The sequence below is a fragment of the Amblyomma americanum genome, chromosome 3, assembly GCF_052857255.1.
Source record: "Amblyomma americanum isolate KBUSLIRL-KWMA chromosome 3, ASM5285725v1, whole genome shotgun sequence".
Lineage (NCBI taxonomy): Eukaryota > Metazoa > Arthropoda > Arachnida > Ixodida > Ixodidae > Amblyomma > Amblyomma americanum.
The window spans coordinates 202605623-202621128 of record NC_135499.1 but is presented as its reverse complement, the minus strand read 5'-3'; the positions used below and the strand labels follow the sequence as shown (position 1 = coordinate 202621128).

Here is a 15506-nt window from a genome sequence, read left to right as displayed (position 1 = left end):
TCGTCTCGTGGCCATCCACGCAGGCTCACTGGCGGAACGCGGCAAGCGGCAGCGCCAGGCTGTTCACGGTAAGATAAAGCCGTCTAGTAAGTTTAAGCAGCAAAAACCAATGAACACTCGCATTCAGGTTGCACGCCAGTAACTGTCATCACCGTCAGAGCAGTCAGCTGTTCCTAATCTTGCAGCTATCATAGCGAGGCGCATTTGCTGGCGATATGGAAGTTGCGTGTAGTAACGAAAGCACGTGGCAAACAAGAAGCCTCACCTCTGAAGTGAAATTGACGATTTACAAGGAAAATAACTCAGCCTCACACCAGATAAATTAAGATAGTATCTGCGAGCGTTTGAATCAAGCACTGTACAGCAGAGGTCTACGGCCCCGCACACACACGTACGCGGCCAATATGGCCCCGCTGGCCCTGGAGATTTCACTGTTTTCGCAAGCCTTCTCAAGCCGCCTTAAATTATACATTTTTGTTGGCGAATGGCCTTTTCGCCGAATTTCCTTATTCGCTTTCGTTGTTTTTTTTCTCTTTTTTACTTGAACCCCTCCTCTCTACCCCTAAGATGGCCCACGAGAGACTAAAGTGTGTCAATGCGGGCCGCATGTGAAAATGAGTGCGAGACCCCTAATGTAAGCATGCAAAAAAGTTGGATTCGATCAGCAGGACACATAAAACAAAAACGCTCGAAAAGCTGAAAACACGATTTTTACTTCAGCTAAATCTCCCCTCACGAATATAGATTCCGTTTCGACGAAAAGGATTGGACGCTTATGCCTGCAAAGCAAGTCCCTTCCAGTCTCCGGCGCAATGATCGAGGCGAAACAGGGTCGACCGCAAGAACGTTCATAAACGCTGCAGGCGTTGACGCAGTACACGAGGAAGTTCAGTTCAAATGTTCACAGCGGCGTCATAGAAGTTGCGAATGCCATTATAACAATATTACAACCCGTATCCTGTGTCATGTTTCGCTGCTGCACTTGCACGCAAAGTCTGACGGTGGCAGAGACTAAACAGCATGACTAAAAGTGAAAACTGGTAAAGAAAGTGCTTGCCTGACATGACGCTCTCAAGTTCATCATCACGTTCTTAAATGTATGCACAATAAAAACAATTCACGACCACTGTAAAAAATATACATGCATATATACATCAAAAATATACATCGAAAATATACATCAAGTGAAATAAAGTGGCGAGGTCCGCGGGAAGCGGCGGATCAATGCTGTATACGCGAACGGATACGAATGGCGTTCTAGTGGAAGGTTAATCAAGTTTATAAACACACACAGATCGTTTCTTCCAGAAGCGGCGTGAGCCGCACAAAATAAGGAAGTAATAGCGGCGTCCGTGTACGGCGCCGCAGATGCGTTGTCCGAGAGCGCGCTACTTGTGGTCTTCCCGCTGGAGCATGGCGAAGTGGAGGAAGACCTGCTCCAGCGTCAGCTGCGCCACCGAGTAGTCGGCCACGTTGAAGACGCCCTTGGCCTGGTCCATGACGTCGAACACCTCGGCCCAGCTCATGTCGGGCGCCGACAGGTGGTACTCGAGCAGTCCGTTGTGGGCGCCGATGAGCTCGATGCCCGGCAGCCGGGCCTGCATGTAGTTCTTCACGCCGTTCACCTCGGTGCTGAGCGACTCGTCCCTGCTGCTGTACGAGCTGTGCGACGTGACCGACGTGGCCGACGGCTTGGCGCCGGACACCTTGATCATGATGGAGTAGCCGCTGCCGAACTTGTTCTTGAGGTGCTGCGGGGAGCCGAGGCAGCAGAGACGGCCGTTCACCATGATCGCCAGCCGGCTGCACATGGCCTCGCACTCCTCCATGCTGGGCGGCGCGCAAAGCACGTGGGCCGCGTTATTTTACAGCGTTAACGCGGCCGTGATGAAGTGGTGAACCTCGCTGTCTGGCAAAATAGCGAAAAGCCGCACAGTCATCGAACAGAGTTAATAATAATTGGTTTTTGGTGAAGAGGAAATGGCGCAGTATCTGTCTCATATATCGTTGGACACCTGAACCGCGCCGTAAGGGAAGGGATAAGGGAGGGAGTGAAAGAAGAGAGGAACAAATAGGTCCGTAGTGGAGGGCTCCGGAATAATTTCGACCACATGGGGATCTTTAACGTGCACTGACATCGCACAGCACACGGGCGCCGCCGCGGTCGGGTTCGAACCCGGGAACTCCGGATCAGTAGTCGAACAGAGTTAATGAAGTTTTATTTCTCTGACTCTCCTATACTTTCATTTTGATTGGGTTTAGTTTATGAGGGTTTAACGTGTCAAAAGGGGACTCAGGCTATGAGGGACGCCGCAGTAAAGGGCTCCGGAAGTTTCGATACTTTCGGGAAAAGCAGTCCGTGCATAATCGTATGCAACTTTTGTTTGCACAGTTTCATCGAATTTCGGTAAGGTGTGCAGAGTCCCTGCTGTCGCTCCCGCCCCCGTAGATCGCTGGCATTGTCGATTTCTCGACAGTCGGTCTACGGTAAAGTGAAATGAAAATTGCGAATAGTGGCCGGAATTTTAAAGCATTTCGTATGCCAGAACGGTTCGTAGCTGGCAACACTGGGCAACACCGAAAATTTGCCGACACAGCGTACGGCTGCGTTTATTTTTTTGCGTGCTAAGTGTTCCCCGCCATTACTCTGGCTAAGGCTGCTGCCATACGTAGACCGAAATGTGTGAAGGAAGCCGGCAAATCACGGCTTTCGGCACATCTACTGCGACGTGGATATGACGGGATTTTTAATCTCGTATACAGGAACCGACGAGCGCCTTTTGAGTGAAGAGGTACACCTTCTCTGCTGATCGTGGATGCGTGATTTTCAGTCAGGTGCTCTAGACATGATCTAACGAGTAATTATGTTTATATATTTATCACTCGCCATTAAGTGCAGTATAGAATAAGAGGCGTCTCCTACTGGTGACAAATGACCCTACCATGCATGAGCCGCGGCGGCCATCTGATCTGGGCCCACCTGACCACTTACGACTCATTTCTATACGTTTACCTCCCCTTGGTATGGACTCTATAGTCACCGTGACAGGCCACTAATATATAGTGAGCTGGTTACAGCAAAGACACATGTCAGGATTTCTAAGTGACGCAGAAATTTGCGCAATCGCAGTAGCTACGTGGTATAACAGCCCTGAAGATAAAATGAACACTTCCTATATTGCGATTCTCTGGGAGCGATATCCTGCAAATTTTTCACGCCTCCGCAACCTCTACCACTGCCATATCAGTCGGTTAATGAAACAGGAATGTGTATTGTCACAGAACCGACTGTCAACATTTGCATCGTCATACGTCTTTGTCAAAAGCAAGGAACCCAAGTGGTTTCCTTTCGGCTCATGCTGTTCGGCCCGTTCCAAATTTCTAGAAGTTGCGATGAATCCCTCCGAGCTCAAGACTTCAGTGGATGTTTGGTAGTGCCGCTAAACGGCTTGGAAGCAGACTGTTTATACTTTCGACAGAGGCTGCATACACGCGCGCCTTGTCGAACCTGTGAGAGGTGAGTATGATGCTGCAGCCGTGGACGATGAGCTCCTGCAGGGTGCGCCAGACGCAGCGCTTAGCCACGGGGTCCATTCCCGTGGACGGCTCGTCCAGGATCACCAGCAGCGGGCTGCCCATGAACGCCACGGCCGTGCTCACCTTGCGCTTGGTGCCGCCACTGCGCCGGCAGAGATCGACGCCGCTTTATATGCGTCTCTGTCGCGCTGAACACATCGCGGCGTCTTGCCTGTACGTGTCCAGCGTGCTGTCCAGGTGAGGCGCGAAGTAGAAGAGCTGCGACAGGGCGCGGCACACGTCCTGGATGCGGTGCTCGGGTATGCCCCGGATACGCGCGTACAGAGTCAGCACCTCGCGACCCGTCAGGTAGTCTGGAAGAGCGTCCTGCTGCGGGCAGTAGCCGATGCGCCGGCGGACCTGCGCCGAAGTGCATGCGCGCAGCTCTTTGGACAGAGATTTCGCTTTCACGGAGATAAGACTAGCGCTATAACGGGCAACTCGCTACAGACACGCAACGGCGCGCGCGCGTGCACCCAAATGTGTGTGTTCTGCGCAGGAGCAGTGACGTCACCCAGGAGAGCCACACCAAACTCCGAGGTTCGTCCGGTGTTCAGCGTATGGACCAAACTCCTGATCTCGGCCCCTTGACGTAGCCTAGCCAGCCGGCTAACTGTAGGGGCTGTGTCGTACGTATAATGTCGCGTGCAAAGGAACTAGAAGGCGACGCACCAACACGCCAGAACATCAGGACGAAGCCTTTAACTTGTGGTGGCTAAGTAGTAATGCGATCGTTGTATCAAGGCTTTTATTCGACATAAGTCAAAACGCTCAGATACGCATCCGCATTCATACATCAGTATCTCGTTTCGCATTCGTGTATGGCAGAATCCATAAGTTACGCGACGTGTGAACGCAATACCTGCGGCGTCTGGTGGGTGACCGAGTAGCCGTCGACGAAGACGTCGCCGGCTGTGGCTCCGATGGTGCCGGTGAGCATGTTGAAGGTGGTCGACTTGCCGGCGCCGTTGATACCCAGTAGGCCGAAGCACTCACCCTTGCGCACGCCAAACGAGAGCTCGTGCACGGCGCAGAACGAGCCGTAGGTGCGCGAAAGTCGCCGCAACACGAGCAGGTCGCGCTGCGCCAGCTCTCCCACACTCGAGGAGAGCACGCGATCCCTCTCCTCCGCCACATCGTCGTCTTCCAGCGACAGCTGTTTAAGGAAGAGGGATGGTCATCATCATCATCATCATCATCACCCTCACCCTAACTACGTCCACTGCAAGCCAAAGGCCCTTCCCATATCCCTCCAATGAACCGTGCCCTCTTTGCCAGCTAAGCCCAACTGATCCTCGCACACTTCCTAATCTCATCTGGCTGGTCGCCCCCCACGACGTTTGCCTTCTCTTGGAATTCACTCCGTTACCCTAAGGGACCGTCGGCTACCTTGCCTTCGCATTACATACCCTGCCCATGCCCTGCCCATGCCCATTTCTTCTTGATTTCAATCAGAATGTCGTTAACTCACGTTTGTCCCCTAATCCAGTCTGCTCTCTTCGATCTTGTCTCTAAACGTTACAGCTATTATCTTCCTTTCGTGAAAGGCATAAGAGCGCAAACTGGCAACACGGACGAGGAAGGGAACAGGACGAGCGCTACACTTTCAACAGGGTTTATTCAGGGAAGAGCGTATATATAGCCTCTGACCTTATCCATGCTCTTAATCTCAATTTGACAAACATCTACCTTTCACAGATATGCCTCAAGAAACATCATTTCACTGTGCCGGATAATAACCGAGGTATCACTGATGCAATTGTCACCTCATTTCTTGATATAAAAGGCTTCCACGAGCTCACGTTCGGTCTTATCTCGGCTTTTCAGTAGCACTTTGCATTCAGGCAGTCGGGGCTTGCAGACTATACGTTTCTCTTTCGAGCATGCTTGGCAGTGGTAGCGCTCGTCCTGTTCCCTCCCTCGTCCGTGTTGCCAGTTTGCGCTCTTATGTCTTTCACGAATATGCACCAACAAGCCCAGTTGCAAGTGCTTCTTAGTCATCTTCCTTTCCTAGCCTGCTGCTATGCTGCTCCGACTTCAGTTTGAATTCAAGCCTTTTCGTTAGCCTCCACGTTTCTACCTTGTAGGTATGGGGGAGAACTGACAAGATGCAACTAACACACTTTCCTCTTGAGGGATGCTAGTAAGCAAGCTGCTATTCAGGACATGAAATACCTGCAAAATGCACTCCACCACGTTCTTATTCTCCCAGTTATTTCACTCTCGCGGTCCGAAATCTGTGGTCACTACCTGCCCCAAGTAGATATTACATAATACTTCTGATGATTCCTACCGTGAACTGTTGCGCCTTTCTGAGACTAACAAACATCACTTTAGATTGCACATTACTTTTTAGACGTACGGTTCTACTTTGCCTGTCCAAGTCCTCACTCACGCTCAGCGATTCGTCCCCTGAGTTATTGAGCAAGGCAGTGTCAAAACCAAATCGGAGATTGCTAAGGTAGTTCCCGGGTTCGAACCCGACCACGGCGGCTGCGTTTTTATGGAGGAAAAACGCTAAGGCGCCCGTGTGCTGTGCGATGTCAGTGCACGTTAAAGATCCCCAGGTGGTCGAAATTATTCCGGAGCCCTCCACTACGGCACCTATTCTTCCTTTCTTCTTTCACTCCCTCCTTTATCCCTTCCCTTAGGGCGCGGTTCAGGTGTCCAACGATATATGAGACAGATAATGCGCCATTTCCTTTCCCCAAAAACCAATTATTATTATTAGATTGCTAAGGTACTACCTCGATGCAAAGAAACGCGAACAACCCGGCGCCAACACGCCCCCGCTGTTGGAATTTTTCATCGCGCATTTACCTGTATGGTACGAAAAAGACGTTAGAGTCGTCCTAGAATGTATCATGGACGAGTCTAGGGTCTTTTGGCTATCACCGAAGTAAAAACGCAGTGAAAAGAAATTGAAACAGCGGAGCGTGTTAGCGCCTGGTTGTTCGCGTTTCTTTCCATCGAGGTAGTATACTCTACATCAGCTTTTACCACCAACGCTCGCCACCTGTAAACGCTTGCCACCTTGCCAACGCTTGCCACCAACGCTGACCACCTGTAAACACGCGGTTAAGAGTAGTGGATAGCTGTCTTCCTCCTGCCTGTCACCCTTCCTCATCCAGATTTTTTATCGCTTTCCCTGTGGAGGACTATGATCATTGTGAAGCCTCTATAGATATTTTCCAGTAGCATGATATGCCTATATGGCTGCTGATGTTTCTGGTGAACCATATGCTTTATCATAGCCTAAGAAGCCTATACATGTAGGGGTTGGTTATATTCTGAGAATTTCCCTATCATTTCAATGCTTAGAACCATTGTAGGTTCTAAAGGCGCGCTCACACTAGAGACTCTTAGTATAGCGTACGCAGACATACGCAAAGGCATAGCGTACGCTATAAAATAGCGTGCTTCGTACTGCGCATGCGCCAAACGTTATTCCAAACCGAGGTTTAGCGTACGTGCGCGTTACGTACGCTATTTCTCGAATTTAGCGTGCGTGCTCATGCGTACGCTAGGAAAAATAGCGTTGTCAAGATGGCGGCGTCCACGTCCCCCGCTTCGGAGAGAATTTGTCAATGTTATTGGGTTTTTAGGCATATTCATTGCTTTAAATGGCACACGTGATATTCGCTTTGCCTCGCCTCGCCAACAGCATAAAGAAAGAGGGATAAACTTGCCCAATTTTCGATTCTGTGTAACGATTCCGCAGCTCGTAACCCTAACAAGACAGAACCGACTGTGGATTGCCTTGATTTGGATTCTTAAGGAAATGTTTGGAAACCATTTGGCCACGCAACCGGCTATCTGCGTGATGCGACTTGGATAACCTTGGCCATGCCTTGGCTAAATAGAAAAAACTTTGTCGCAACATATTTTCACAATTTAACACCAGATGGCGCCACTGCAACCTACGCTATTATCGCGTTCAGGTTGGCATACGATAAACTAAAAGGGGCCGTGCGACCTCCTCTGTTACCTCCCGCTAAATGCTTGCGTATAGCGTACGCAAGCGCTCATACGCTATACTAAACGTCTCTACTAGCGGGAAGCTTCCCGCGCCGGCACAGCGTCAACGTCGACGCTGCCTCGCAGCTCCTCAGAATGACGCTCACACTGCGCGCGTTTTCACGCTGCGGTTGTCTTGGAATGTGGAGAGAGGAGGCGCTGAGGGAGGACCCGAACGAGCAGAAAGAGAAGGGGATAGTCACGTGACACTAGAGAAGACTGGAAAGCGCACCCTGCTAGCTCCCCTCCCGTCGCCCTGGCAAAGCAGCCGCCGAGTGCCCGGCCGGCCGGGGCCGGCCGGCCGGACGCGCGCAGCCTCCGCCTCCGCCGACGGGGTCACTGAACTGGGACCGACGTCACGGTTCACGGTCGGCGCCCATTGGCTGTTCTGGTCACCGGCACGGGAAAAATAGGTACCGAACCCATCGCTCCGCGGGACGGGAGAGCAGGCTGTCCGCGGGAGAAAAACCGGCTTGGGCGGGAAGCGGCACGCGGGAAACGCCCGGCGTTGCCCGTTTTCCCGCTAATGTGAGCGCGCCTTTAGAGGCAGAAAGGGGAAGTTTAGCATGAGCCTGCGTTGCCTGTCTGTAAAATCAGGGAAAAAAAGAGGTTGTGCCTGTTTCGGGTGCCGACCTTCCGACAACGGAACTTGCTTTCGTCGGGAAGTCCTGGCGCCGAAACGTAAACGTTAGACCACACTCATGTATATGTATTGTTTTCATATATGTCCATCTTATGACTGCTTTCATTGGTGTGCTTCAGTGAAGAGGAAATGAAAAAAAAACTACTAATTCACGCTATGCCTTGGCTAGCCTACTGCATGAAATGACCGTGTGCTGCGCAGTGTTATCAGTTTTGGCTTGTTGCAAGCGGTTTCTTCAGCTAATCTCACGCTGACGCGAACCTGTGCAGTTCAGTATCTTTAAAGATAGCCTCACTCCCTGACAGCGAGGTGTCTTTCAGCGAGATGAGTCTCGTCCAGCAGGGGGCGTCTGCAATTTGCAGGCACTACTTGCGAAATAACTTGCTTGGGCTCATGCGACTTGGACCCACCCACGCACTAGGTCGTTCCCTACATTCTGCCTTGGTCGCCTCTCCTTCCTCCTTTCACCCTCTCAACCCTTACCCGTACAGAGCGGCTGAGGTGTCCACTCAAAAGGAACAATCGGGCCTTTACACTCTTTGGAATTCTTTCCTCGCCCATCCTACCTCGCCCATCCAGCCTGGCCTGCGTCTCGCTGGGATGCAAACGACGAAAAGATTTCTTTTGTGGCACACGCTGCAAAACCTAGCGACAAAAACGCGATGGCTGCGCACGAAGTGTCTGTCAAGGTATTATGTTCTAGTCAAAGAGAGACACAATGAGTGAGGCGCGTTTCAGGAGTAAACGTAAAGGATCATGACAAGTCGTCGTCTATAGCTATTTATGGCTCCACTTTTCTCCCTCTGCTTATTGGCTGCATCGCGGCCGCCATACATATTGGTATATTTTATCCACTAACTTATCTACGCTGCGATACTGCTCGTTGTACAGTATTATCGCAAGATCAGCGTGTGCTGGAGCGTGACGTGAGCGCTGAAATTGACAATACCGAAGGTAAGCGAGTGCTGTAAACAATGCTGTCAGCACGTAAATAATTTACGTATTATCCAGACGCACAGAACGCACTGAAGAAGCGTTCACGGCTTTTCGAAGAGAAATATGCTTAGAAAAACGTTAGAGATCACTGCGGCTACACGCATTGAAGGAATGCGAAAGCATTGACACCTCCACGACACTCGACGCCTCTCTTTGCTCCTCTTTGAGTCCATTGACGTTTGCTTGTAATTAGCTAATTAATATATGTCAATCAAACACATTTCAATCCATTTCAAACTATTTTCCCATCGTTGCCTATTTTCCCATTATTTTGCCGTCCACGGCTGTTTTCCCGTCCACTCACTATATAGGCGTCCGCGCTATTTCGACGCTTTTCGACATTATTGGCCCTAATTAAATAACTAATCATCCTATTGACACCAAATCTTTTTCGCATCATCCTAACATCGTACTCTATTGATCACAACCATTCGTTCGATGCTACCTTTTCTGAAAACGTTACAATCGCTGCGGACACGCTTTGGGGACACGACCCCGTCGACATAAAACCTAGAAATGCTTTCGCACTAATAAATTGAAACACCCGGCACACACCATGCGAAGCACCGGAGCCGGCGCTACACCAGCGCTTACTGACCTCGTCGCGCACTTGCGAGTTCCGCCGCACCGCGCCGCTGCCGCCGCTGACGGCGAGCCTCTCGGTGAAGAAGCTGGAGTGCGTCTCGCAGGCCCACAGCGCGGCCAGACCCAGCGCCGAGTGTAGCGTGAACGCCACCAGGGAGCGCGCGATGCCCGGCGAGCCCCAGGCCAGCAGGTCCGGCTGCCAGTCGATGCACTCGTGGGTGCGGCAGTAGTCTGCGCAACACAGCGCAAAACCAGCGTAAAAACACTTCATACAGAAATGCATTCTGGGGCCTGCACGCAACATTTTTTGCGGCACCACTTTTGCGTCCGCATTGCATATCTCCTTTGCATAACAATGCAGGCCCTAGACAGGCCCGAGCTAGGCCCGAGCTACACTGAAGAACAATACTGGGACTAATGTTTTCTGGAAACTTGCCACAGAACGTACAGGATCGGTCAAAAGTTCCCAATCCACAGGGGCTGCTTTCGAGCGCTATACTCTGGCAGTTACGGCACGGTGTCGTTACTCTCTGTAATCTCTGTAGATATCTATAGAGGATAGGCGAAGTATAATCTTAAGTGTCAGGATACGCCGCTGAAAAGCAGACCCTGTGGCCTGGGAACTTTTGGCCAACCCTGTACATATTAAAATTATTTTGTTGAACACTAGGTAAGTTTTTAGGTAAGTTCATCAGCTGCCGCCTAATACTTCCCGTTAATATTAAGAAGCTTTTACACAACACTCTGTACTGCTGCAGTCTAGTGCAGGCAAACACTTCTGCAGCCAACATTAGCAAAGTTCTATTGCTATAAAAGAACGCTCTCCGTACAATAGAGAGCACTTCCAAATTTGAACACATTTTTTGCGCGAACAATAAGTGATGAAAGCGAAAATAATTACGCATACGAGCGACTGTGCGCCTATAGACAAGCAGTACAAAGAACATCAGACTAATATTAATAATTGTTTTTTGGGGAAGAAAATGGTACAGTGTCTGTCTCATATATCGTTGGACATTTGAACCGCGCCGTAAGGGAAGGGATAGAGGAGGGAGTGAAAGAAGAAATGAAGAAAGAGGTGCCGTAGTGAAGGGCTCCGGAATAATTTCGACCACCTGGGGATCTTTAACGTGCACTGACATCGCACAGCACACGGGCGCCTTAGCGTTTTGCCTCCATAAAAACGCAGCCGCCGCGGTCGGGTTCGAACTCGGGAACTCCGGAACAGTAGCCGAGCGCCTTAACCACTGAGCCACCGCGGCGGGATAGGAACATCAGAAACAATTTTAAATTTAGCAAACCTTAAAGGCAGTACTAAAATTTAGGAAGACGCTGATGCTTGGCTTTACGCGACAGTTACTTCTTTTCCTGCTCTTTTTATTTGTTTTCTTTCTAATTTTCCACTGATTTCCAATCAACAATCGCATTACCGATCACCGTCATTGACTACAATCACAATTACCAATCACATTACCGATTACCAATCCCAATTATCGATTACACCCCAGCAATCAGCAATCATTATCTAGGTTACAGTGCGCGACATACTACGCTACTGCACACTCATTGCATATACGCGCAATTTCTTTCAGTACAGTGAAGCTCCATAACACCGCGCTTCCATTCCACGAAATTTCTGACGACTAATTGGCACATTTATATTTGATTTTATCTTTAATTACTATGTCGCCAGTACAGATTCCAAACGCACGTTACCAATTCATACACACCACAACGCGTTCACTACAAGTGGCACTATAACAAGCTCGAACCAATCACATTTCGTGGCCTAAGCGTTGCGTGCCCGCGGGGGTACCCCAGTGGCGGGAAATTTTATTTTAATGATTTACATCCACAGTATGATTTTTCTATAATCTGGGATTTTTCTCGACTGACGCAGGACGACGGCCGACGAAGGGTTTTCAGCATAACGAGCTCCTCACGGTGTCGCGTAAAAGCAACACTTTTATTCGCTACCAGCGCCATGGTTTGTTCCCTCTTCGCGTCCCCTCCATGAGGCAGAAAGAAACGCTCATTACCATCTGAATGATCTGGAACGCCAGCACATATATGTTATAATATCGCGTACGAACATATTCAGTACTTTTATGTGACAAACACATTGCTGTAAGCTTTATCATAATTAGTTCCCCAGTGTTCCACTGTAAGCTTATCAATGCTCTAGCATTAGAAGGGTCTGTGCAAGCGTCACGCGTGACGCTTTGCGGAACTTAGTGACGTCACCACAGGCTGCCCACTGTGACAGGTGGCAACTTGCCCGCTAGACTGTGAGCAAACTGCCCAAAGTGGCATGTTGAATTAATGCTTGGTCGCGAGGAGTTGCAACCTGGGTCTGACAAACCTCAGCCGGTAGCTGTGTTTGAAGCAGCCATCTGCTGGGGCAGTGGCGCATCGCTTAACCGCTGCACCGCTGATCAAGGAGTGGTATGAGGACGCCCAGCGATCTATCAATGTAAAGTTGACAATGACCAATCCCGCAAGTATAATAAGTGGGCATCAACCCATTAACACTATCGCGTCATACCTTTAAAATGGAGCTAACAGAATCATCAGCAACAGAAAACGCGAACGCATTCAAACGATCCAGCGAGAATCGCTTAAGAGTTTTGTATAGTCTCACTTTGGTTGCTTTCGCTTATGTTAGTATATGTTTTGATAGACAGTGCTGTCGAGCTGCGCTAAGAGCACTTATTAAAACAATAGAGAACAGCCATTTCTTTAGAAGCGTGCACTTCATACGTGGCCTCGCATAGCGCGGATTGCGTATGTTCGATGTTTTCTATGTTAACCGGGTGAGCCTTGATGAGCAGAACAAGAATTAGAAGGAGGCTCTAACAGAATACAGAAGCTTCGATGGGAAGTCGACGGGAATAGATTTCTGCATCAGTTGATGCATTTTCAGCAGTGATGTTTCATGCCGTATCCGCAAATTTCTTCAATTAATAATAATATAATAATAATAATAGTTTATTTCCATCACCATGCAGTGTTGGAGGGGATGGGGATAAAAGCGGTTAACGCTTGACAAGGTCCCCACCCCCGTACAGCAAGTGGGCAGTGGCATGCGACGGCACTTCACTAAAAAAAAAAATACACAATCACCAATGTGTGTAGAAAAACAATAAGGGTTAAAGCAATAACAATAAAAGCAACAAAAAAGAAACAGAGAGCGCTGTTATAAACATTGTAAAAAAAAATGTTCAAAGTATGAATACTAGGAAAATGTGGCTTCAAAAATAAAGTAGTCGAGGAGGTCAGAGCTGCTAATGTTTTCTATGTAATTATTTGCAGCGATTAATCTATTCAGAAGTGAGGGAAGTTGAAATGTTACCATTTGGCGTCCATAGTTTGTTCTCACTACAGGTACTACACAGTGTGGTACTACGCAGAATCCCTATTTCTGGCTGTTTTTCACAGGAGCAGCTTGCAAAATTGTAAATTTGAAAAAAAGTAAATTTCTGCTATTAAATTCCCCTGAAACTGCGCAAAGGTTCCCTTTTCGCCGCCTTTTATACTTCTCTAATTCCTCGAAGGGAAAATTCCCCGAATGGAACAGCACTGCTACAGGAGCGGGAGTATACAGCGGATTAATTTCGTTGATCCGAACTTGATTAACCCTGAACTTTCAGCCTATGCGAATTCACGCTTTGGTCCCGTCCACATCACGTTTACAAGGAGGATCCCGATCGCGCTTCTTGCAGGATTAGCACAGACTTTCGGGTTGTTTCACGCTCGAATTGTGGGCGTTCGCCAGCGGCTCACCCTTGCAGCAGTAGCGCGCCCGGTTGGGCGCGACCTCGCAGAGGACGCTCTGCGTGTAGAAGTCGTTGCAGACGATGTTGAAGTGCGCGTTGCGGTACAGGCGGCAGAAGGAGCGGCCCAACGCGTACACGGGCAGGGTGTACGTGAACACGGCGTCCACAATCTTCACCAGGTCCACCACTCTCGCGGAGCCCTGCCACTCGAGAACCGCCACGGACACCAGGCCGCACACGCCTTTGCGAGCGAGGGGACAATCAATCAATCAATCAATCAATCAATCAATCAATCAATCAATCAATCAATCAATCAATCAATCAATCAATCAATCAATCAATCGATCAATTTTATTTTCACCAAAATAAAATACACATGGCGAAAAAGGGGGGTAGGAGAAAAAGCTGCACAATAGCAGCTTGACAAACATTCAACCCCCCTGGCAACAATGGTAGCACTGTAACAGTTCAATTTTTGTTCATTTTACTTTTTTTAATCGCATGCGCTATCCTGTCCCGCTGGTGGTACATACACACCAAGTGCTTCGGGGAAGCCCGCCACTAATTAAAAAAAAATATTCAATGATGGCTTGCCCTTGGTGCGATGCCACACCTACACTTTACCATATCACGTGGGAGTGCGAACGCAACAAAGCATTCCACCAACACGAACACCCGAGTGCGGAGCAATGGGAGAGTCGGCTCACCAGTGGCGAGCTCACGACCCAAAGGGCCTTAGTGCAGCACGCGAATGATGCAGCACGACTCAGTGGAGCCTTGGAATAGGGGCCCACCCTTGCTGACGAGAAGCCTCAAGTCGCCAGCGCCAGAGAAGACGACGGAGACTTCATAACCGCGAAACCCTTGAAAGATCCAATAAAGTTTTCACTCACTCACTCAATGATGGCTTGTACGCCATAGGAATACCAGTGTTGGCGCACGTGAAGCGTGAACTTCCCGTCCCCGCCTCGCAGAAGCAGTGAGCAGTGGCGAACAGATCAGAGCAGGTACTGTGGGCGGGGCAGAGGTGGTCACGTGGCACGTGCGCCGTATAGCAAGAGTGAAGAGATTCGATGGACATCGTTATGCACACACTACCGGCGTGCGCGCTGTTGTTGAATCGCGCGAGAAATGTACAAAATTTGTTCAGTCACGGTGCTAAAGGAAATAGCGCTTACGAAACCAAAAAAAAAAACAGATATGACTATTTCCAATGGTCAGATACAAATCTAAATGAAACCAGGTGCCCATCTGTAATAGTTAAAAAGTTAATAATTAGAATTTAGCTCACCAGCTTGCTAGTTAACATAATCCACCTGTTTTCTGACGTCCGCCAAAACTGGCATCATTTTGCCGCAGAAGCCAGACTGCTATCTCAAACAGCTTATCTTTTAAAAATTACTCTTGCCTTCCCTGAAACACGTGGTGTATACTAGCGCGGCCGTGTATCTCGTGCTTGGAGAGCGCGTACCAACAGCGAAGAAGACGGTGCCGATCCGGACGTAGGCGGCCGTGTAGGTGCGGAAGCAGAACGACAAGGCGGCGATGGTGGGCAGCCGCGAGAGGCCGAAATAGAAGAAGAGCAGGAACATGACCGCTGCGAGAAGAGGAGATAAGACACGACCTTTGCACTGAAAGCGACGGTATTGCGTGGATGAAAACCCTGGCGGTGGTGTAAACGCCAACTGCGAGGTTCTCCAATAATAATAATTGGTTTTTTAGGGAAAGGAAATGGCGCAGTATCTGTCTCGTATATCGTTGGACACCTGAACCGCGCCGTAAGGGAAGGGATAAAGGAGGGAGTGAAAGAAGAAAGGAAGAGAGAGGTGCCGTAGTGGAGGGCTCCGGAATAAATTCGACCACCTCGGGATCTTTAACATGCACTGACATCGCACAGCACACGGGCGCCTTAG

General features: G+C 49.5%; 1 protein-coding gene across 1 annotated transcript in view; it reads right to left on the bottom strand.

The window, feature by feature from the left end:
* Positions 1 to 561: 561 nt before the first annotated feature.
* Positions 562 to 15506, bottom strand: part of LOC144124347 (phospholipid-transporting ATPase ABCA3-like) — a 38355-nt gene continuing 23410 nt past the window's right edge. The window contains exons 18-24 of the mRNA XM_077656979.1: positions 15065 to 15190; positions 13601 to 13834; positions 9831 to 10048; positions 4439 to 4732; positions 3749 to 3936; positions 3509 to 3679; positions 562 to 1830 (exon numbers count right to left, since the gene is read on the bottom strand). Coding sequence (XP_077513105.1) covers positions 1389 to 1830; positions 3509 to 3679; positions 3749 to 3936; positions 4439 to 4732; positions 9831 to 10048; positions 13601 to 13834; positions 15065 to 15190 — 1673 coding nt within the window. The 3' untranslated portion in view covers positions 562 to 1388. The remainder of the gene's footprint in view (positions 1831 to 3508; positions 3680 to 3748; positions 3937 to 4438; positions 4733 to 9830; positions 10049 to 13600; positions 13835 to 15064; positions 15191 to 15506) is intronic.